Below are 24,387 nucleotides of genomic sequence, written 5' to 3' on the forward strand. Positions count from 1 at the left end.
CTGCAGCTCTGCAGGCAAGAGGGATCGTCTCCACACACCAGCCTGGCCTCACACACCTCCACACACCAGCCTGGCCTCACAGACCTCCACACACCTGCCTGGCCACACACACCTCGACACACCAGCCTGGCCACTTTTTGCTGGTGTGTCTACGAAGTAAAGAAGCCTCCAGAAAAAAGCTCTGGAAAAAGGGTGTGAAAGGGGTGGAGCCTTGATTCTGAGAAAAACCTTGTCATCAATGTTGAATCCTTAGGTGTGTGACTGCATAATACCGTATGTGTATACAAAACACTGCCATGGAAAATAAAATAATACACTGACATGACACATTCAATGAGTGGATGTACACAGCCCTACTGTGATCTTGTCCCTGTGTCTGGGTGAGGCTGTGTGCATGTGTAGACTTGAGCTAGAGAAGAGGATGCTGGGCGAGGCGAGTGAGGTATTAAATACACCAGTATTGTTGTTAAGCCTGTCCTTGTTAAGCCTGTCCTTGTTAAGCCTGTCCTTGTTAAGCCTGTCCTTGTTAAGCCTGTCCTTGTTAAGCCTGTCCTTGTTAAGCCTGTCCTTGTTAAGCCTGTCCTTGGTTTGACCAGAGAAGCTCCTCTGAGGGTGAGCTAGCTGGGAGTTCAGCCGTACGTACGACACAGTCAGAGGACTTCTCACGTCACCTGGTATCTGATGTGATACCAGGCGACCAGCCTATCTGCTGGGCCTCTCAGTTATGTGAGAGAAACCACAGCCACATGAGCATCTGTAGGGGATCTCCCCGCCTCAGTCCTGGAGCGGGGGCTGTGTTCCGCCAGCAGGTTGCTGCAGTACCGTACCTGAACTGTGGGGGGCAGTGTGCCTCCTCGTCCCTGGGGGGGTCTGGCAGCTCGTGGGGGAGCAGGATGCTGATGTCATCGCCCGGCTCCTGGTGCTCCGTCATCTTCTCCAGCCTGGGGAGGGAACAACAGCTGGTCACACACTGGCCTGGTGAATCAGCTGGTCACACACTGGCCTGGTGAATCAGCTGGTCACACACTGGTCTGGTGAATCAGCTGGTCACACACTCAGAGGAGGAGAGGAGGAGAGGAAGAGAGGAGGAGAGGAAGAGAGGAGGAGAGGAGGAGAGGAGGAGAGGAGGAGAGGAAGAGAGGAGGAGAGGAGGAGAGGAGGAGATGAAGAGAGGAAAAGAGGAGGAGAGGATTCCAGGGAACAGACTACCCAGCCGGCCGTGTTGACTGAGGCTCCATTGATCAGGAGCGCAGGAGCAAAGCAGGAGCAAAGCGGTTTCGACCAGGAGATTTGGTCTGACAGGAGGTCTGAGCTCTGGTCGAGGGTCAGGGTTAGAACCATGACAACAGTATCAAAAAGCCAAGGATTCTTTCAGTTCTCCTGACCTGAGCACAGGTCCCTATCACAAGGACCTGTGCTCAGGTTACACACTAGGACAGGATGCTAGGTCGACAAAGACAGCATCCTAGGTCGTATGACAGAGTAAGATGCTAACAGCTAAGAGAAAGAGAGGGAGAAGAATGAGAGAGAAAGAGAAAGACAACATTATTGATGCTGTAGAAGACAGAAAAGATTAAGAAGTGAAAATGTAGCTGTCACTGCAACATACAGCATCAGTTTGCTCTGTAGAAATGAAGTAGGCCACAAGAGAGATGAGGAGGACAGGAAGGGAGTGAGAGAGGAATACATCAGACACCGTTAAACAGAGGTGTGAGTGTTGTAAACCTTGCAGGAACAAAATGTCTGTGTGGGTGTTTATCCTTTTTGTTACTCCCAAAAGAACACATTTACAACGGCTGATTAGCACATCAGAGAAAAGAGAATGTTTCCCAGGTTGTCTGAGCAAGAGGCAGTATGCTTAAGACACATTTCACTGCAGCACATAAATACATCCTCACTCTCTTCTCCAGCTGTCCTTGAAGAAGAAAAATACTTCCTGGTTGTTTAGAAATCTGCAAGGTAAAAAAACCTCAAGGTGCCGTTGATACTTTGTGCTCAAACAGATGAGTGAGACTGATAACACAGAGGGGGCTGGGAGATAAGACCACCACTCAGCATGTCCCAACACTTCCTGTCCCTCTTCAGGTCTGACGCACTGAGACCAAGGTCCTTCCTTATCTCACACGCTGAGAACCTTCTTCCTAACGCTGATGACTCACAGCACTGGCGTGATAAACTGGGACAGATGGATTTAGAATCTGACAGAGATAGACTGCTGTGTGACTGTGTCTCTTCACCTCAGCTCTGTGGTCCCAGAGAGAGAGACAGAGAGAGAGACTTGGTAAAGCTCACATACAGGAACCAGAGGGGTTTGACAGCGTAAAAATAGTGAAGGTGAGGAAATACACACACACTCTCTCTCTTTCTCTCACACGCACACAACTCATGATCACACCTTCAGACAAGAACAAGTAGCTTCTAAACACAGGATGTATAAGTTCTCCTGGCAGCTGATGGGTCTGGCTGGAACAGAACATACACCCTGGTTGCAGCATATCTTCCATAAGCGCAGAGCAGCAGTCATGGTTTACACCAGAGGGATCTCCTCACGCCAACGCCTGCCTCATTCTCCTCTGCTCTCTAGAGGAGTGGCAGAGCCGTGTCAGAACAAGGAGATATTCTCTATATTCTCAACTAGAAATACGAACCAATCCTCTGTAAAGCAGTGGATGTGAAGGGTGCGTGACGCCAGTGAGCTCTGCTACCTGATTCCAGGTCTGCTACCTGATTCCAGGTCTGCTACCTGATTCCAGGTCTGCTGCGTGATTCCAGCTCTGCTACGTGATTCCAGCTCTGCTACCTGATTCCAGTTCTGCTACCTGATTCCAGCTCTGCTACCTGATTCGAGCTCTGCTACGTGATTCCACCTCTGCTACCTTATTCCAGCTCTGCTACGTGATTCCAGCTCTGATACGTGATTCCAGCTCTGCTACCTGATTCCAGGTCTGCTGCGTGATTCCAGCTCTGCTACGTGATTCCAGCTCTGCTACCTGATTCCAGTTCTGCTACCTGATTCCAGCTCTGCTACCTGATTCGAGCTCTGCTACGTGATTCCAGCTCTGCTACCTGATTCAAGCTCTGCTACGTGATTCCAGCTCTGCTACCTGATTCCAGCTCTGCTACATGATTCCAGCTATGCTACCTGATTCCAGCTCTGCTACCTGATTCCAGCTCTGCTACCTGATTCCAGCTCTGCTACGTGATTCCAGCTCTGCTACGTGATTCCAGCTCTGCTACCTGATTCCAGCTCTGCTACGTGATTCCAGATCTGCTACGTGATTCCAGCTCTGCTACCTGATTCCAGCTCTGCTACGTGATTCCAGCTCTGCTACGTGATTCCATATCTGCTACGTGATTCCAGCTCTGCTACCTGCTACGTGATTCCAGCTCTGCTACGTGATTCCAGCTCTGCTACGTGATTCCAGCTCTGCTACGTGATTCCAGCTCTGCTACCTGATTCCTGCTCTGCTACGTGATTCCAGCTCTGCTACGTGATTCCAGCTCTGCTACGTGATTCCAGCTCTGCTACCTGCTACGTGATTCCAGCTCTGCTACGTGATTCCAGCTCTGCTACCTGATTCCAGCTCTGCTACGTGATTCCATCTCTGCTACCTGATTCCATCTCTGCTACCTGATTCCAGCTCTGCTATCTGATTCCACCTCTGCTACCTTATTCCAGCTCTGCTACGTGATTCCAGCTCTGATACGTGATTCCAGCTCTGCTACCTGATTCCAGCTCTGCTACGTGATTCCAGCTCTGCTACCTGATTCCAGCTCTGCTACCTGATTCCAGCTCTGCTACGTGATTCCAGCTCTGCTACCTGATTCCAGCTCTGCTACGTGATTCCAGCTCTGCTACCTGATTCCAGCTCTGCTACCTGATTCCAGCTCTGCTACGTGATTCCAGCTCTGCTACGTGATTCCAGCTGTGCTACGTGATTCCAGCTCTGATAGATTCCAGATCTGCTACGTGATTCCAGCTCTGCTACGTGATTCCAGCTCTGATAGATTCCAGATCTGCTACGTGATTCCAGCTCTGCTACGTGATTCCAGGTCTGCTACGTGATTCCAGCTCTGATAGATTCCAGATCTGCTACGTGATTCCAGCTCTGCTACCTGCTACGTGATTCCAGCTCTGCTACGTGATTCCAGCTCTGCTACGTGATTCCAGCTCTGAAAGATTCCAGATCTGCTAAGTGATTCCAGCTCTGCTACGTGATTCCAGCTCTGCTAAGTGATTCCAGCTCTGCTACGTGATTCCAGCTCTGCTACGTGATTCCAGCTCTGCTACCTGATTCCAGCTCTGCTACCTGATTCCATCTCTGCTACCTGATTCCATCTCTGCTACCTGATTCCAGCTCTGCTACCTGATTCCAGCTCTGCTACCTGATTCCAGCTCTGCTACCTGATTCCAGCTCTGCTATCTGATTCCAGCTCTGCTCAGAACACTGAAACACTTGTGTGTTTGCGTTCACATGGTCGGGACAAAAAGGGGAGTTTCCCAAACACAGACAGACTCCTGCATGCAGGTCTTTATCCAAGACCCAGGCTTAATCTGGCTCCAGGGTTTAGAATGAAGAAGGAAATGAAAATAAACCACTGAAAAAAGGCTGTTTACAAGAAACACACAGTCCAGACTGGACTGTGTGTTGCCATAACTTACTGGAAGCTTTGTTGTGAGTGTGATCAGTAGGCTTCCAGCTCCTGGCTTGGAAAAGCTCTCAAACACCACCATGTTTCTTTTTTCTTTTCTTCTTCTTGTTACCATGGCAACAGCCTGAAGAAAGAAAGAAAAAATAGAAAAAAAAAATAGAAAAAAAAGGTGTTCTGGCAGCGCTCCCACATCAGAGTTCACCAGGCTTGTGTAACGGTCAACAGTCTCATGCAAACACCGGCCTACATGAACACCACAGGTCGTTCACTCACAAGGTCAGAATGCTGAAACACACAGCAGTTTGGGAGCGTCGCAGAACAGCTTGTGTGAGGATGAAGCTCTCAGCTCCAGGTCTTCAGGTCTTCGGTTCCACACAGCAAACGACTGAATCATGGAAATCATCCCTCAGCCCCTGAGACCAACACAGGGAATCACCTCCCACACCGCAGGCAGGTGACGCACAAGCATCTGACATCATGTTTACATGTGATCCCCTCAGCAGAGGCTTTTCCCCACAGCCACATCTGAACTGTGCGTGTAGAAGAACAGCAGCAGATCAAGCATGTTGTTCATGTTGAGCTGGTTGCTCTGCGACTAGGTGGAGGGTTGCGGTCTTTAAGTTCACCTGTGTTCTACCTGAATATGAGCAGGCTCTTCCAACTTCCTGTCTGCCCACTAACTCCCTCCCGCACCCCTATTGCTGCCTCTCACCCACCCCTGCAGCCCCCCTGCTGCCCCTCACCCACCCCTGCTGCCCCCTCACCCACATGCCCCCTTGCAGCCCCTCACCTACACGCCCCCCGCTGCCCCCCCCGCTGCCCTCGCGCTGCTGGGACAGGCTCCAATCAAACACATGCCTATTACCATGGGAGACCGGATTTATAAAAAGCCTGTTCACATAGGGGCTGACATTATTAATAGATCTGCCGGGGGGAATACATGACGTCAACTATTATTATCTCTCCCCTGTGTTCCGTTTGTCCTGGTAAACACATGCAGCTCTGTCTTGGTAAACACATGCAGCGCTGTCTAGGCCCCTCTGTAGCCAATCAGAACGGAGGAGAAAAGGTGAGAGGTCAGAGATCTCAATGTTCCCCAAGTATCTTCTGCTGTCACTTTCCAAATCCCCTGCTGCCCCCTCACCCAACCCTGCTGCCCCCTCACCCATCCCTGCTGCCCCCTCCCCCAACCCTGCTTCCCCCTCAACCACACCTGCTGCCCCCTTACCCACCCCTGCTTCCCCCTCACCCACCCCTGCTGCCCCTCACCCACCCCTGCTGCCCCCCCACCCACACACCCCTGCTTCCCCCTCAACCACACCTGCTGCCCCCTTACCCACCCCTGCTTCCCCCTCACCCACCCCTGCTGCCCCTCACCCACCCCTGCTGCCCCCCCACCCACACACCCCTGCTTCCCCCTCACCCACCCCTGCTGCCCCCTCACCCACCCCTGCTGCCCCCCCACCCACACACTCCTGCTGCCCCCTCAACCACACCTGCTGCCCCCTCACCCACCCCTGCTGCCCCCCCACCCACACACTCCTGCTGCCCCCTCAACCACCCCTGCTGCCCCCCCACCCACACACTCCTGCTGCCCCCTCAACCACCCCTGCTGCCCCCTCACCCACCCCTGCTGCCCCCCCACCCACACACTCCTGCTGCCCCCTCAACCACACCTGCTGCCGCCTTACCCACACCTGCTGCCCCTTCACCCACACGCACCCCTACTGCCCCCTCACCCACACGCACCCCTGCTGCCCCTCACCGACCCACCCACCCACCCACCCACCCACCCACCCACCCACCCACCCACCCATACAGTCTCCCTTTCTCTTGTCCCCCCTCCCTGGAGAGCAACACAGACTAGTGTCATAGAAGCCCTGCATCAGTGAGATTCATATGTGATCAAGCATATGCAGATAAAGGTAGAATGTTGTTACAGTAAATACTGATCATAAAGTCTGTCCTCCAGAACAAACTTTAGAACTTGAGACAGAAACAAGATGAAGAGGTGATCTTGGAGGGTGAAACTGCTGTGTCCCCTGTTAAGGCTGTGCTTGGTCGAGTCCCAAGAGGAACTGAAACGGTTCCAGAACCTCTTCAATGGGTCCCTTGTGTGTTTGTCCTTGAGTGATGAGAGCAGCTCGTTAGGGCAGCAGCCCAAACACAGAGCAGAACACACACACACAGCAGAACACACACACAGAGCAGAACACACACACACAGCAGAACACACACAGAGCAGAACACACATTGTCCATCAGAGCAGGAAGAAGCCTTTGCTTACAGACCATTCAGACTTACTGGGTCGTAAACTTGTAAACACCATTATGGCGGCCTAACCCTAACCCACACCGCGGTTTTGCATACCAAAACCCTGAGGGCCCAGTGGTCAGTTGGGTCTGGTTAAAGGTGGATGATTCGTTATGAGTAGATCTTTTATACTACTGTGTATACTCTGCTGTCATGACCTCTCATGATAAGGTTTATAATTTTTGGGCTATGCACATTAATGACAAAAATATCTATAACCCTCACATCTCAGCTTCCGAGAGTTTACCACATGTAGAGAGGAATGATGTGCCCCACTCAGAGTAATACGGCTAATATCCTTCAGATGCAATGTGAATATATTATGTTATATGATTGCAATTTACAACCAATGGGTCATTAATCCTACTTCCAATATGAATAGGCTGCAACTGTATACATGACAACAGCATGATAGACCAGGTTTGTCTTTCAAGCAGTCACAATAAAAGCACCCATGTTTACTTGTTTAATCTTTACAAAACCGCCATCCATGATCCTCGCTGTGGAAGCTCCAGGGCTCTTCCTCTCATATCCCCCAGACTGTGGGGGCGTTTCGTTGTTCCTATTCTTCACATGGAGAAAAGACAACACTACCTCAGCCTTCTGCAAGGCTAGACTTCAGAGAGCTGTGTCTGCACCCAGGGCCCCTAACTTCAGAGAGTTGTGTCTGCACCCAGGGTCCTTAACTTCAGAAAGCTATGTCTGCACCCAGGGTCCCTAACTTCAGAGAGTTGTGTCTGCACCCAGGGTCCTTAACTTCAGAGAGCTGTGTCTGCACCCAGGGCCCCTAACTTCAGAGCTGTGTCTGCACCCAGGGTCCCTAACTTCAGAGAGCTGTGTCTGCACCCAGGGCCCCTAACTTCAGAGCTGTGTCTGCACCCAGGGTCCCTAACTTCAGAGAGCTGTGTCTGTACCCAGGGTCCCTAACTTCAGAGAGCTGTGTCTGCACCCAGGGCCCCTAACTTCAGAGCTGTGTCTGCACCCAGGGTCCCTAACTTCAGAGAGCTGTGTCTGTACCCAGGGTCCCTAACTTCAGAGAGCTGTGTCACTCTGGACCCAGGGTCCCTGCCGAGTAACTACAGCAAAAGTGAAGTTATTATAGAGAATATCCTTGTGAATAGCCAGTGTCATCATGTTGCTTGGGCCTGATTATTGAAATCCTTGAGTACAGTATATTACTGTAGATCAATCTCAGTAAGACAAACTTTCATTTCCACTACTTTGCTCTTACCCATCATAGATCAATATGGAAATCTGTCACCACTAGAGCTTATTCAAAATGCTACTCAATAATTCCAGTAAACTGATATTAATTGTTGTTATTGATCAACAACGTAGGACTACTGGAGAAGTAACTTATCAGTTATACTTTCCTCTTACATACTAACTCAGCATGTACTTAATACCGTGTGTAATCATTAACACAAGAACCAGGCAACCCGCTTGATGGTGACAAATACAGAATTTCTGACGGTGATGACTTCTCCGGTTCTAAAATGGGCTCTTGGGAGTTGTTGGAAAAACGATCAATCATATCACAAAGGCATGCCTCAAATGTGAGTCTTAGACATGGAAAACCACGTGCAAGCTAGGTGCCAGTTTCCAGCCGCCGCGTACCTACGACCACGTGACTGATATTATAATGGCATTTCTATTTTCGAGGTTCTTTGTATCACTGAAATGCCATTTAACGCACAATAGATATCCGACAATTATGTATTTACGTGGAACCACAGCCCCATATATGAGACAAATCTTACAGTTTGTTTCATTTTGTACCCGAATCTTCAAACTATTCTGTGGAGCTTATAATTTTTGACATCCCCTTGTTGAGTAATTACATTGTGGTAAACACCAGATTCTAATCAGGTGTTTTCAGAATATAGGAACATACTGTAACGCCAAAGCGCACAATGATCAAGGACACCAAAGCATTACAGACAAAAAAGATAACAGTTTAGACTTGATTAAAATCCAGCGCTTTGTCATAACGTTGTGGATTTGACGTGCATAAACGTATCTTACCTGAGACGCTACGGGTAGAGGCTATAGGTACTCGAGTAAATGCCACTTCCATAGATTTAACAAACTGAAATTCGGGCGAACGTCCACATCTTCAACAAGCAGCGGTCCGTGGTTAAAGGTAGTCTGAGAGAGAAAGCTGTATTCGGAGTAGTTGAGCTGTCACTGCAGTGAACAAGCCCAAGCAGATCACATTTCCTCTAACTTGTTGCGCTAAACACAGGAGCAGTGGGCAGTGGCGTATTTACAGCTACCGCCTCCCTCCCCCCCCCCCCCTTTTTTTAAAATCTCGCTATTGCGACGATGTGGACAGCGAACACCAAGAATGTCACACATTCTGATACTGGCCAAATTAATAGGTGAATAATAATACAAACCCATGATTATGGTCATTATTAAAGACTTGTCATATTAGCTGTAAAATTATGTTGACAATGATAATGCCACTGCGTCGTAGGGCCTTAATCGATGCTCATACGTCATTCGTAGGAATCGTGGGAAATGGAAAGAAACATATATGTCCTAATTTCCCCAGCAGCAGAAGCACGTGATTTAAAGACTAGCCTATAAACTAACAAAGGATTCCTTTATGATGAAGCTGATGGAGGTATTGGAAGGAGAGGACAGGAGGTGATGGAGGTATTTGAAGGAGAGTAGCCTACAGGACTTGGTAGCAGAATCTCAGATGAAAGCGGTGCATTGTGTGTCCGATGCTGTTCTGGTCCACGTGCGGCAGCGCGAGGAGCTGTCCTGAATTCTAATTAGGCAAGTGTCTCATTAAATGTCCCAACCCTTCCACACAGGCGCGTCTGATCAGGGACATGCAGTACCATGCATGGAAGTATGCTCTGATTATTATTGTGCAAGTGCGATAAATATGTTAAGTGCCAGGCACGGTAACTCAAATCACTTTGAACGAGAAAAATATAGGCCTTTGTGGATTTCTCTATTCCAATCGCTCATGTCTGACGAAAGCACCAGTAGTCTTCCTACATGTCTGCTCTTCGGTGTAGACGAGTACCGTTCCCGGAGAGCCTCTTCTACGTTCTTTCTCCACACCCAAGTGTCTCACCACATCATTTGATCAAACCTAGACCAGGTTATTGCTAGTATACAGTAGTACTCATCCCAGCACCGCGGCTGCGTGTCCCTGCTGCAGGATTGTCAATCAGGCACAGACAAGACGCCCTTTTATCCCCTCACTTCACGCAGTGTTTCCATAGCAACCATTTCGGAGAAGCAGGTTTGTATGGCGCTTTTATTTCCAGCCAGGCTGCTTACCCGAGTTCTATGAAAGCTGTCAAGGTGCCCAGTAGGGTACTGGCAAATCCTCCTAACTGGACAAAATAAAATAAACACATTTGACCCACATACCCCATAAGGTACCGGTACACACGTCTGTTAACGGCAAAGTCCTTTTGGAACGTTTACAGGGCTTGATTGGGTTATTTAAAAAAACAGATTAATGTTCTGAAGAGTTCAATTGTATCAATGGTCTACTCACTAACACTGTCCATTTCAGGCGGAGAAGGTTAGGTTGATGAACCATTCTGCTGTAAGACAGAGCCCCCGTGTGGTCAATTATAGATACTACAATTTAATTCCTAAACCAAAAATGGCCTTCAACAGTAAAACGTTTAAAAACGTAATATATTGTTATAATCAACAATAAATACGATATATAAGACTGCGATAAGTTTAAAAGTGTCTTGGTAGTACTGCAAATATTGACTTTCAATATTTTAGTACAATGTGAAAACGAGATGACAGGAGAAATTATTGATTGTCTCATAAAAAGATTTATTTTTTGCCTAAATGTACAAAGGCAAGTTACAGTATTGTATAAAAAAAAGAAACGTGGCAATGTACACTTTACATAAGAGAAACCCTGGGGGGGGGGGGGGGGGAGCACAGGGGGAGGGGGAGTCCAAACATGAGGGTTGGGGTCCAAAGAAAACATAGCAATAAGAAAAAAAAGCTGTAAACATTTTTATTTCAAGTACCGATGACTGATACTGACTACAGCACTAGTGCTGAGAGACGTGGAGGGGGCGGGGTCAGGAAGGGGGTGGGGTCAGGAAGGGGCGGGGTCAGGAAGGGGAGGGGTCAGGAAGGGGTCAGGAAGAGGGCGGGGTCAGGAAGGGGAGGGGTCAGGAAGGGGAGGGGTCAGGAAGAGGGCGGGGTCAGGAAGGGGAGGGGTCAGGAAGGGGAGGGGTCAGAAAAAGGGCGGGGTCAGGAAGGGGTGGGGTCAGGAAGGGGAGGGGTCAGGAAAAGGGCGGGGTCAGGAAGGGGTGGGGTCAGGAGGGCAGCGTAAGAAAGGGGTCAGGAAGAGGGCAGGGGTCAGGAAGGGCAGGGGTCAGGAAGGGGAGGGGTCAGGAAGGGCAGGGGTCAGGAAGGGCAGGGGTCAGGAAGGGGAGGGGTCAGGAAGGGCAGGGGTCAGGAAGGGGAGGGGTCAGGAAGGGCAGGGGTCAGGAAGGGCAGGGGTCAGGAAGGGGAGGGGTCAGGAAGGGCAGGGGTCAGGAAGGGGAGGGGTCAGGAAGAGGGCAGGGGTCAGGAAGAGGGCAGGGGTCAGGAAGGGCAGGGGTCCGGAAGAGGTCAGGAAGGGGAGGGGTCAGGAAGGGGAGGGGTCAGGAAGAGGGCAGGGGTCAGGAAGGGGAGGGGTCAGGAAGGGGAGGGGTCAGGAAGGGGAGGGGTCAGGAAGAGGGCAGGGGTCAGGAAGAGGGCAGGGGTCAGGAAGGGCAGGGGTCAGGAAGGGCAGGGGTCCGGAAGAGGTCAGGAAGGGGAGGGGTCAGGAGGGAATAACAGGAACAGGAAACCCTACATGACAACATCCCCTCCAGGTGAGGACAGCCTGGGAGCTGACGTCCTGTTGGCTGAGTGGACTAAACACAACTAAAATCTTTTACCAAAATAGAATAAAATCAAGCACTTTTCCCTCACGTTGAAGAACTTGCCACCAGCACAGGGCAACTGGTTTTAAACTATGAGACGATGAACAGAACAGATATAAATGACATTATTACTATTATTGTAAGTTATCAAACTTTGTGTTTTCCCCAACTTCACTGAAATCATTTGAACAGCTCTGGAACTCTGCAGAGCGTCAACAGCAGAGGTGATAAATGAACCAGCCCACCTTTCACAACATTCACACACCAGGAACATGAACTGACATCATTACAGAGGAGAACCAGGTGAGACACAGGGTGAGTTGAACTGGGTCAAGCAGATAATACAAACTAACCTTGATTGAGTAAGAACCTGTCTATCAGAGGGGACAGACTGAGTAAGCAGAGACTCCAACAGTCTCTGGACTTCAGATCTGGGTTCCTTAGAAATGTTCAAAATGTTAACTGACCTGCTTCTGTTCCTTAGGGAGGCTTGTGGTTAGAATCACCCCTTTGGTGCACCAGCAGCCCACCACTCTAACCAGATCCCACCACTCTAACCAGATCCCACCACTCTAACCAGATCCCACCACTCTAACCAGATCCCACCACTCTAACCAGATCCCACCACTCTAACCAGATCCCACCACTCTAAGCAGATCCCACCACTCTAACCAGATCCCACCACTCTAACCAGATCCCACCACTCTAACCAGATCCCACCACTCTAACCAGATCCCACCACTCTAACCAGATCCCACCACTCTAACCAGATCCCACCACTCTAACCAGATCCCACCACTCTAACCAGATCCCACCACTCTAACCAGATCCCACCACTCTAACCAGATCCCACCACTCTAAGCAGATCCCACCACTCTAAGCAGATCCCACCACTCTTGTCTGTCTTACCCAAGACAACGTCAACCCAGTGTGTTTATTAGCAGTGCTTCGGCCCCAAAGCCCTCCAGCCCGTCAGGGTGATGAAGGCCTCATGCAGAAGCAGACTGGATCGACAGGCTCCACGAGGGCAGTCTGGAGAGCTGCTCCATCTCTCAGCAGACAGCGCTGGTCTTACCCCTCTCCTCTGCCTGGGTCCAGCATGCTTAGCTGGGACATTACTGCTACCCACTGAACAACGGTGCACTCACGAGCAGTATCTCTTGGGAATGAAAACCATAAAATAAAGAAAATCTGTGATCTCTGTTGGGATGGTGTGAGCAGGTGTGATGGCAGGTTGCTAAGAGGCGCAGGGAGCGCTGGAGCGTACGTAGAGGGCTGGAGCGTACGTGAGCGCTGGAGCGTACGTAGAGCGCTGGAGCGTACGTAGAGGGCTGGAGAGTACGTAGAGCGCTGGAGCGTACGTAGAGCGCTGGAGCGTACGTAGAGGGCTGGAGAGTACGTAGAGGGCTGGAGCGTACGTAGAGCGCTGGAGCGTACGTAGAGCGCTGGAGCGTACGTAGAGGGCTGGAGCGTACGTAGAGTGCTGGAGCGTACGTAGAGCGCTGGAGCGTACGTAGAGGGCTGGAGCGTACGTAGAGCGCTGGAGCGTACGTAGAGGGCTGGAGCGTACGTAGAGCGCTGGAGCGTACGTAGAGCGCTGGAGCGTACGTAGAGCGCTGGAGCGTACGTAGAGCGCTGGAGCGTACGTAGAGCGCTGGAGCGTACGTAGAGGGCTGGAGCGTACGTAGAGCGCTGGAGCGTACGTAGAGGGCTGGAGAGGGAGCGGGAGGGGAACAATCACAACACTTCAATTATAAAGCCGTTACACCAGCTACACCAGCTACAGATTTTCATATTATATCAACAACGGTAGAAAAGAAGAGAAAGCTAACAGACACAGAAGAAAAGAAAGAGTAGGAAAGTTTCCAATAGCATTCATCAACCTTTTTTTAAAATAATTCCTCTGTACAATATATACAGAAACCACATAGTGAGTGTGTGTTAGAGAGGGGAGAGGCAGGGGAGAGGCAGGGAAAGAGACGGGGGGGCGGGGAGAGAGGCGGGGAGAGAGGGGGGTGACAGGAGGGTTGTCCAGAGTCCGGCTTGCTCTGCTGTGTCAACAGGATGCTGCCTGGGCCAATCTAGTGCTCTCCTCCACCATGTAGACATTCCCCAACCAGAGAGAGGGATGAGAGCGTAGAGCAGACACTGGCAGGCTGTCTAACGAGGCTTGACTGTCCTGCCAAAAATCCAAACTCTGTGACGCCAGAGTCAGAATAAATATGAAAGCATGGCTGAGTCTCTCCCTCTGGGGACGGCAGGCCAGTCCATCCACCTCCCAGAACAGCCTCCCCATGACCCTGCGTGTCCAGCGTCAGGGAGCGTCTGCGCTCCCAGCAGGCCCCAGACACACAGCTGCAGTCCTGGGTGTACACAGTGTCCCTGCCCCTGGCCCTCAGGGCCCCAGAGTCTCACCACACCGCCGACCACACGCCCCTCCCGTCCGCTTCTGCAGTCAGCAGCTCCAGAGGTGACCCCTGAGCGTCCTGCCCCCAACGGTCCGAGAGCCCGGCTCGTTGCAGGGCGCATGGGTAATCCTGTCCTCCTGTCTGAGCCTAGTACCTGCAGGTAGAGATCCTCATCAAGCCATGCCCCGGCTGAGCCCTGCTGCTCTGTACTGCCTGTTCTGAGGAAGGAGCAGCATCGTTCCCTAGCTGCGGCTGCAGGAGGGGGTGTAGTGTTGGAGGGCGTGAGGGAGATTCACCGTCGAAGCAGGGTGGGCCCATGGCCAGGTTGGTAAAAGAGTAAGAAAGCGTGAATGCTGTTGCTAAGCAACAACTACAACAAAAGCCATGTACAAAAACCCCAAATGTGGATATTGTCTCGGAACTCAAGTAGGCGGATAATAACATCTCACAACAACAACAGATCAAACAGGAAGTGGAAGGCTCCTCTCCTGGGTGAGGTTGATACGGCCGGTGTGTCGGTACGTGATGAGCAGCGTCTGCTTGCATAGAGAACCTCCGAGTGGAGAGGAGAGGCAGGAGAACATCCCAACCCTGCTCCCCTCTCGTCTAAGTCTGGCTCAAACAACAAAAACTAAACACAAAACCAAACAAAAAGGGTAATCTGAAAAGTGTGTAGTTTCAGGGTTCGCTACCCAGTCTGTCTGACCTCCTTCCCGTTCTCCCTGCCTGAGCCCCCGGCCGAGGAGCCTCAGCGAGGCCGGGGAGGGAGCGGCCAACCGGGGCGCTGGGAGAAGCCGCCGCAAGAACATTCAGGCAGAAGAAACGAAACACAAACAAACACCGTCAACTGATGTCCAACGATCACAGCTCCGCACACTTGATCATGTGATCCAGTCACATGGCTCCAGGCAAGGCCAAGGACGAGGCCGGCTCCCTGCAGGGACAGAGAGAGATCATTAGGCCACCCAGTGACGACAAAGAAGACTATACAATCAGTGCTGCTTTATCAAACCTCCCATTAAACACAATCATCACAGTGACCACTAGAAAGCAGCTGGTTTTGTATGCAGTACGACTGCTGACAGGTCGAGACTGTGTGTGTTACTCAGGCTGTGTTAACATGCTGAGAGACGTGACTGTGTGTGTTACTCAGGTTGTGTTAACATGCTGAGAGACGTGACTGGACACACTGCTGAAGATGTTGTCTTACCGTCCTCACCTCCTGGGAGGAGGGTACATGGAGGGGGCGGAGGCCTGCTGGCTAGCCACGATGGCTGACGAGGACAGACCTGGGGGGAGGAGACAGTGAGGACGTCACCGTCCATCACGGCAGGTGTGAGGGAGGAGACGTTACATCTGACACTTTATTCACGGAGCTTTAATCCAAAGCGATGCACAAATAGCATATAGAAATTACACCAGAAGATCAAGGATCAGAAGTAGGAGCAGATTTAGGTGGTCAGAGCTGAAGGGATGATCTGTATTGGTAGGAAAAGTAAGTGTGTGTAAGTGTGTTTCCGGGAATGTTAAAGTGTGTAAGTGTGTGTATGGGTGTGTGTGTGTCTACGTTTGTGTACGTGTGTGAGGGTGTATGTGTCAGGGTGTGTGTGTGTTAGGTGTGTGTGTGGGCAGACTGACCTGTAGCGTAGGACAGGTCGTACTGTCCAGGCAGCAGGGGGTAGCCCAGGTGGTGATGGGACGGCATGATGCGCTGCGAGGGAGAAGAGCGCGGCCGGTCCATCTCTCGCTCCCCGCTCCCCCGCTCACGCTCGTGACCCGTCTTCTCACTGACGGTGGGGGACTTGCTCTTGTACTGGCTGGCGTGCTGGTGCAGGATGTCCAAGGCCTTGGACTCCGAGGAGGCCTTGCTGACGGTGGGGCTGGCGCGGGCAGCCTTCTCACCCCCCTCCTCCCCAGGCCCCATCTTGCTGCCGTAGGGGGAGAAGGAGTAGCCGGCCGCCAGGTATGACCCTGGGGGGGACAGGAGGGTTACAACAAGACCTCGTTCATCACACCTGACAACAACACTGGGAAACCTACAATGCTGTCACTCCACTTCCCAAAACCCTTATAGGATAACTACTGATTCCAGGTGGGCTAGGTTGACGTCTCTTACCGGGGTAGTTCTGCATCATGACCGAGGGCATGCCCCGGTAGCCCGGGTGTCCGGGGTCGTAGCCCTGGCTGTAGGCGTAGGCCCCGTGCATGTAGGGCACGTAGGACTGGTGCTGGGCCAGCGGCGAGGAGAACTGCATGTGGGTGGTGCCGCGCTGCTCCTTCCCCAAAGCCCGGTGCTCCTCAGGGGCCGAGGGCCGGGGCTCCGCCCCCTCCTTGCTCTCCTCTTTGGGTCGCGCCCGGTCCTCTTTGCCCTTCCTGTCTCTCTCCCGGTCCCGGTCCCTCTCTCGGTCCCGCTCGCGTTCCTCCTTCCACCTCTCCTCCTCCTGAGCTTTCTGCGCCTCGGTAGGGTACTTGTTAGGGTAGACGTAGGGCCACAGCCGAGAGTCAGGCTCCTGGACAGAGGAGCAAGACCCAGCCAACATTAGATACAGAGTCAGGCTCCTGGACAGAGGAGCAAGACCCAGCCAACATTAGATACAGAGTCAGGCTCCTGGACAGAGGAGCAAGACCCAGCCAACATTAGATACAGAGTCAGGCTCCTGGACAGAGGAGCAAGACCCAGCCAACATTAGATACAGAGTCAGGCTCCTGGACAGAGGAGCAAGACCCAGCCAACATTAGATACAGAGTCAGGCTCCTGGACAGAGGAGCAAGACCCAGCCAACATTAGATACAGAGTCAGGCTCCTGGACAGAGGAGCAAGACCCAGCCAACATTAGATAGAGTCAGGCTCCTGGACAGAGTCAGGCTCCTGGACAGAGGAGCAAGACCCAGCCAACATTAGATACAGAGTCAGGCTCCTGGACAGAGTCAGGCTCCTGGACAGAGGAGCAAGACCCAGCCAACATTAGATACAGAGTCAGGCTCCTGGACAGAGTCAGGCTCCTGGACAGAGGAGCAAGACCCAGCCAACATTAGATACAGAGTCAGGCTCCTGGACAGAGGAGCAAGACCCAGCCAACATTAGATACAGCCGACATAACATTATTATTATTCAATTACACTGGAACACTTCTACACATTCAATCAACACAGTCAAGATCTTGTGATAGTATCTGGTGACGTTCGGCCTACCTGTCGGTACCACATGGCCTGCTCCATAGCGGATGGCCTCCCTGACTCCATGCCAGCCTTGGGCTCATCCTTCCCATGATGCCCTCCTTCGTTCAGCTTCATCTTCAGCCCCTCCACCTGCTGGCCGGGCGTCTTGGCGTCCTCCCCCTTGGGCATGATCACCGACTGGGCCTGCTCCGAGGACGAGGAGCTGGGCTCCTTGGGCTTGCCCTGCGGCGGCCCGCCCTTCCCCAGGTCCGTGAGACTGGGGGCTTTGGAGAGCGTGGGGGGAACCGAGGCTTTCTGCTTCCAGTCCTCCCCCTTCCCAGAGCTGTCCCGCTCCTTCCCGGCACCTTCCGCCTTCTTGTCGGCGGCGCTGCGGTGCTGCTCGGCCGCCTGCCGGTGGCGCTCCTCATACTGCTGCCGGTAGGCCGGGTTGGTGTTCATCAAGTGGTTGTGGTAGGCCTGGTCGGCAGGGTGGTAGGTGTACGGAGGTACGTAGGCGTACTGGTTATAGTAGAGAGGCTGCATGTACATGTTGGAGCGCTGCTGGATGACAGAGGTCTGCTGCTGCCCCAGAGGACCCAGCTCAGGCTTGCGATCCTCCTGGTGCTCTACCTTCACCTTCTCCTCCGTCGGCTCCTGGTCCTCCTCTTTCTTCACCTTCACCGGGGCCCCCTCCTGGAGGGGTGCCGAGGCAGACACGCCCGGGCTGGGGTTGGTGTAGTTGGGGGAGTAGTAGGCATCGTAGCCGGGGTAGTAGGGAGAGTCCTTGCTGGGGGCCTGGGAGGTGAACAGGGCCTTCTTGGCTCCATCCCGGACAGAGTGCTCCTCAGACTTGATACCCTTGACGCCCTCCACCCGACCCTCGCCGTCCTCGCCGGCATCCGAGATGTCAGAGTAGGCGGGGCTGTTGGTCTTCACGGAGGAGCTGTCGGCTCCGTTCTGCGTGACCACGTTGAGGGGCGTGGCCAGGCCACCGCTCTCGATACGGCTGGCCACGCCGATGGAGGGACTGGGGGCATTGTCCGAGAAGCTGTAGATCTTGTCGGCCTCTGCCTTGATGCTCGCCAGCCGGCTCTGGTGTAGGTCCGACGAGCCGTTCAGAAGCCCGTCGCTCCTGCTGCCGGGGTCAGACGACTCAGAGTACGGGCTCTTCCCCTCCTCCGGCTTCCCTGCTCTCACCGGCCCCTTGGGGCTGTCCCCCTCCTTCCCCCCTTCCTTCTTCTTCTTCTCTTTCTTCTTCTTGTCCTTGGACGCGCTCAGGGTGGGGTTCACAGACAAGGGCTCCGCTAGTATGGAAGGCTTGGGTTGGATGGCTTTCAGTTGCGGGCTCTTGGGAATGGACTGAACCACTGAGCCCATGGCGGAGGTGTGCCCGGGGCCGGTTGGGGGGAATCCTGCGGTCTGTAGGGAGTACAGCTGCTGGGGAGGTATGGCCGGGGCGATGGGCCGAGCCTTTAGAGCTTTCTGGGCCAGCTTGTCAGCCTTGGAGCCACTGCTCGCCTTCTTGGACTTATCTTTCTTGTCGTCGACATCATCGTTACTGGCCTCGTCCGTCAAGCATGGCCCCTCCTCACAGCCCTCCATGGCCACGCCCCCAGCGCCCGCCTCGGCATCGCCAGGCTTCTTCTTGCACTGCTTGGGACCCAACTTCCCGGGGGAGGGGCTCTGGGCCTCAAAGCCCCGCCCCTTAGGCGTGACCGAGCGGGCGGGGGACAGGCAGGCCTTCTGGGAGATCGAAGCTCCATTGCAGTTGGCTGGATCGGGATGGAGGGTGGAGTCCTCTCCGTACTCGCTGTCCCCGTCCAGGTCCAGCTTGATGTCGTCGTGGTTGTGGGCGCGGGCCTGGTGGTACTTAAGGCCGTTGATGTGCTTGTACTTCTTGTTGCAGTTGGGGTGGGGGCAGTCGATGAGGACTGGCGAGGGGCAGTTGCGATCCAGCAGGGGTGGGGGCGGGGGCTCTGTCTTGATGGAGGGGACAGACAGGGTGGCGTGGGGGGGCAGCGGGACTCCTCCGCTGTTGGAGTTGGTGCGCATGCGCTTGCTACCCTTGGTGTCCTCCGAGCTGGAGTTGGGCTCCATGTCGGACGCAGGCTTGTTCTTGCGCTTGTTGGCCGATGAGGGGCTGGCCTTCACGTCCTCCGTGTTGCTGTTGGGTGGCGTGCGACGCTCAGATGAGTTCTGACTGCCCCGCCGGCCCTTGCTGTTGGAAGCCGCGCGGGTTTTGCTGCTGCTGCTGCCCTTGTTGTCGGACGAATTGCTGTTGTCGTTGACGGGGGTGTTGCTGTTGGGACGCATCCTCTTCCCCCGGCCACGGACGCTCCTCATCTCCAGATCGCTGGTAGGAGATTCACAGAACCTGAGGGGAAAGACCATGAAAAAACATGAACACTGTCCTCACTGTACTGTTCTCTACAACAGCTGGCACCCTGGCAGGGAAGTGTAGCCTCTTCATAAACACCCATTATTAACTGCTAAGGGGGATGCAAAAAGGGAGGTCAAGTTGAAAGCTCTCTGAATGAGTGGTGTGTCTGTGGAGAGGCCGCTAGCAGAGACACTCGGGTAGGAACAGTCCTGGTCCTTCCCCCAGCTCCCCCTCTCTCTGGTGGATCATCCACAACACTCAGGTTCCAGTGAGGGGCCTTTCACAGGCCCAGGAGAGGAGGCCGTGTGATCCACGTTATCTAAACCCCCCACCCCCTCTGTGACAGATCGCCATGGTCACCAACCCCCCTTTGATCACAGAGGAGATGACTACAGTAGGGGAGGAGGAGATGACTACAGTAGGGGAGGAGGAGGAGATGACTACAGTAGGGGAGAAGGAGATGACTACAGTAGGGGAGGAGGAGATGACTACAGTAGGGGAGGAGGAGATGACTACAGTAGGGGAGGAGGAGGAGATGACTACAGTAGGGGAGGAGGAGATGACTACAGTAGGGGAGGGGGAGATGACTACAGTAGGGGAGGAGATGACTACAGTAGGGGAGGAGGAGATGACTACAGTAGGGGAGGAGGAGATGACTACAGTAGGGGAGGAGGAGATGACTACAGTAGGGGAGGAGGAGATGACTACAGTAGGGGAGGAGGAGATGACTACAGTAGGGGAGGAGGAGCTGCTCAGTTTGTCATCACAGCCACAGATGACAGCTCTACTATCAGCTGCTGACAAGAGGCCAACAGGAAAAAATAGATCAGTTGGCGATATGGGTAAAAAAAATTGCAATGTAGATATTTATTAGTGGTGGACCGTTATCGGCATTAACGCGCGTTAACGCGCTGCGACTTATCGGCGATAAAAAAAATATTGCCGTTAATCTATTCTCAAAGTTGGGTTTGGAGCTGGGTCTATACTACGCAAGCTATGATGACTTTCACCTTGATATTTTTGCGCGGAAGTATATCTAGCCGAATTGCACTGTAGGGGGCGAGAACGAGTCTTAGAACCTGTGTGTATGCCTTGTGTATGAAATTATCACATCAAACGTGACGTGCTAACATGGATACAGCTATGAAGCCGCCTGGTTTGCTTCAGGGAAAATGTATTTTTAAGAAGCTTCCCAATGGAAACCTCGACAAGACTAAGGTTGTTTGCACCTTGTGCTATGCGGAATTAGTCTACTGTAGGGGTTCTTCCAGTCTCAAATACCACCTAATCGCAAAGCATCCCTTAGCTAATGCGGAAGATGCCGGGCCAAGCACTGATGTAGCGCAGGGGAAGAGTCGTCGTCAAACTACGATGTTAGAGTGCAACCGAGGCAAGCCCGTCAGCACAGCTCTATCATCAGCCAAGCTAACTAATCTAATAAACAGTTAATAAACACAAGTACATCTTATTGAACATCATTTATTTTCATCACCAATTATCATAGTAGAACAGCTTTCTCAAGCAGTGTGTGATGCATTTTGGAAACAGGAGATGAGCTCTTGGTCTAATGCGCCACCTGGCTTGAGAAACCCGTTCTCAAAGACTTACTTTTAGTCATTATTTGGGTAGCACACATATTCTGAATGCCTTCGGCGGAATTCAAATGAGCCATTTTAATCTAGATTAATCTAGATTAATGCCAAATTTACAGTGAGATTAATCTAGATTTAAAAAAAATATCTATGCCCACCACTAATATTTATATTTCCATTCGATAACGCTAATTAAGACGATAGACCACAGATCCGTAGTAGTTCAAAATAAGTCTCTTCCTCAACTTTTTCCCTACACTCGGCAAAAAGTTTAGGCAGCGCGGTGTGAGAGAAATGTTTGCGGCCAGGGAGCACATACCTGGGGTCAAGTAACTTAAGCTTTTTAAAACCTTGCTTTTTATCAATACCTTGGCGCAAACACTTTCTGCATGTTCCAACGAGTGATTTTTCTTCAGGTGGTAAAAAAGGTTTATCGTATAACCAAACTTGGTAGACACTGTTTACTACACAATTTGCACCGAACATTGCTCTGCTCTTTGTCGGATTTCAAAAAGCCAAACCACTTCCAAATAACTGAAGAAGATTAACCCTATTTATCAATAATTTCTTCATTGGAAGTTGCTCCCTCGCCATGGCTATCGCTAGCACTGTTTTCGGCAATAAGACTCATTTTCCGCGGTTAACATTAGCTACTCCACTTGAGGTTCTCAGCATTTTAGTGAGCGTAGGATACCATTTCTTCGCAACTTCCTGCTGCATCAAAGAAATCAAATGGACTGCTGTTCCTAATTATTCTCTATCGATATTATTGAAAATGAATTAATGTTACGATAAGTTTATTGAGGGAAGTCATTACTTTTTTTCTCATTACAATTTTTTTTTCGCCCAGCCCTAACCACCAGACTAGTACACCCTAGCTGTTAGGGTTACGCTGTTACTGGATCTAAACGGATGAAGCACTTTGAAGCTCTTTCAGCCACTGGAACCTGTGCTGCATTATCACATCAACAACGTTTTATGGGCACAAAAGCTCACGCAAACAGGCATCTAATGATGACTTCATGGTGCGCAGCTTCATATAGTGGTGTGCTAGTTTGGTCCCCTGCTTCTCCACGAATGGTGTTGCGAGCAACCCAGCCACCTAGTCAGCCAGCCAGCCAGCTAGCCAGCCAGCCAGCCACCTAGTCAGCCAGCCAGCCAGCTAGCCAGCCAGCCACCTAGTCAGCCAGCCACCTAGTCAGCCAGCCACCTAGTCAGCCAGCCACCTAGCCAGCTAGCCAGCCAGCTAGTCAGTCAGCCAGCCGGCTAGTCAGCCAGCTAGCCAGCCAGCCACCTAGTCAGGCAGCCGGCCACCTAGTCAGGCAGCCGGCCACCTAGTCAGGCAGCCACCTAGCCAGCTAGCCAGCCAGCTAGTCAGCCAGCCGGCTAGTCAGCCAGCTAGCCAGCCAGCCACCTAGTCAGGCAGCCGGCCACCTAGTCAGGCAGCCAGCTAGCCAGCCAGCTAGTCAGCCAGCCGGCTAGTCAGCCAGCTAGCCAGCCAGCCACCTAGTCAGGCAGCCGGCCACCTAGTCAGGCAGCCACCTAGCCAGCTAGCCAGCCAGCTAGTCAGCCAGCCAGCCGGCTAGTCAGCCAGCCAGCCGGCTAGTCAGCCAGCTAGCCAGCCAGCCACCTAGTCAGGCAGCCACGTCTTTGAGAAAGTCGTGAGCTGTAGGGGATCTCTGTGGGATCGATGGCGAAGGAGAGAACGAGAGGAGAAATCAATTCTTCATCTATGTAGCATCACAAAAGCCCAGTGTCAGGGTGATAAGCAGCCAGCAGGAAGCTAGCTGTGCTCCTCCTCTGTCCCAAGCCCAGTGTGCTGCGAGGGCCATCGGGACACGAGACCACCCTGTCTGGCTGTGTCTGTGCATGCTGTCATCTCTGGACTGTGTCTTTCTGTGTTAGTGTGTGTGTTAGTGTGTGTGCCTGTGCTAGTGTGTGTGTGTTTACCTTGGGGGCGCCCAGTCGTGTCGTGTGCAGTCCAGGAGAGTTCCCACGTATGTCTTATTCCTCCAGGTCACATTCACCACCAGCATGCCTGAGGGAGGGGGGCGAGAGACACTGATCACTAACTACTAACACATAACTACAGTAACCATAACATCGTCATAACCCCAATAACAGCTTGGCATACACATCAAACCTAAAACCTCATGTACAGAATATGCTGTTTTCTATCATGTCATTTGCACAAGAGAGCATATTGCATTTTAAAGGGAAGTCATGGCAATTCATTCATTGGCCTACTTTAACACCACTGAAACAACAGGGTACAAAAGTATGTCAATTAGAAATTAGATGGAATCTCAGCATTCATATGAGAATACTGTCTTTCCTGCCCACACTAAGGCTGACGCACGCGCACGCGCACACGCACACGCACACACACACACACACGAGGAGGACACTGCAGACTCGTGTTTGGTGTTGTGGACACTAGGGGGCAGCAGGGATCAGTAGATAAACTCTACCACCACCACCACCATCCCCTAATCACGTTCCCCTGGAGAGACTTCTAAGCTGACCTCAGCTCACACGGCTGTTCTGTTATAAGTGTCACAGTGTCAAAACGATGTTTCCACAGCAGGCAGATTCAAAGGAGCGTTTCCCAGTTTTAGAACAGACATGGTTGGTTGGGTTTCCAGAAGGAGACCACAGAGAGCAGCAGTCCTGCTCTCTGTGGTTCAGAGGCTGCTTCCTCAGAGGCTGCTTCCTCAGAGGCTGCTTCCTCAGAGGCTGCTTCCTCAGAAGCAGGTCAGAGCAGAAGCAGAGCAGAGACAAACATACAGGGACAGCTTACCCAGAAACCGAATTCTAACAGTAAGTCTAGTTGTCTCCTGGGCAGAGGTTGGGATGCAGGGTTTGGAACCATTACAACCCCATCTGCTAACATTCAGCATGACATCAGCTGTTGTAGGAACCATTACTGAGTGTAATGTTAGTCGTAGTGTTATTTTGTTATTTGTCAA

General features: G+C 52.2%; 2 protein-coding genes across 4 annotated transcripts in view; both read right to left on the reverse strand.

The window, feature by feature from the left end:
- Positions 1-9,201, reverse strand: part of LOC134020708 (GRAM domain-containing protein 2A) — a 28,246-nt gene extending 19,045 nt beyond the window's left edge. The window contains exons 1-2 of one of the 2 annotated variants that reach the window (XM_062460896.1): positions 8,992-9,201; positions 828-941 (exon numbers count right to left, since the gene is read on the reverse strand). In XM_062460896.1, the coding sequence (XP_062316880.1) occupies positions 828-931 (104 nt within the window). In that variant the 5' untranslated portion in view covers positions 932-941; positions 8,992-9,201. Of the gene's footprint in view, positions 1-827; positions 942-8,991 lie in introns of those variants that run through there. The other variant, XM_062460897.1, reaches the window with a different exon arrangement.
- Positions 9,202-12,556: 3,355 nt separating this feature from the next.
- The window catches only part of znf609a (zinc finger protein 609a), a 126,307-nt gene continuing 114,476 nt past the window's right edge, over positions 12,557-24,387 (reverse strand). Inside the window, exons 4-9 of one of the 2 annotated variants that reach the window (XM_062460899.1) lie at positions 23,369-23,456; positions 17,480-19,820; positions 16,404-16,755; positions 15,926-16,258; positions 15,498-15,576; positions 12,557-15,221 (exon numbers count right to left, since the gene is read on the reverse strand). In XM_062460899.1, the coding sequence (XP_062316883.1) occupies positions 15,503-15,576; positions 15,926-16,258; positions 16,404-16,755; positions 17,480-19,820; positions 23,369-23,456 (3,188 nt within the window). In that variant the 3' untranslated portion in view covers positions 12,557-15,221; positions 15,498-15,502. Of the gene's footprint in view, positions 15,222-15,497; positions 15,577-15,925; positions 16,259-16,403; positions 16,798-17,479; positions 19,821-23,368; positions 23,457-24,387 lie in introns of both variants that reach the window. The other variant, XM_062460898.1, reaches the window with a different exon arrangement.

The sequence above is a fragment of the Osmerus eperlanus genome, chromosome 5 (genome assembly GCF_963692335.1).
Source record: "Osmerus eperlanus chromosome 5, fOsmEpe2.1, whole genome shotgun sequence".
In the NCBI taxonomy this organism is placed as follows: domain Eukaryota; kingdom Metazoa; phylum Chordata; class Actinopteri; order Osmeriformes; family Osmeridae; genus Osmerus; species Osmerus eperlanus.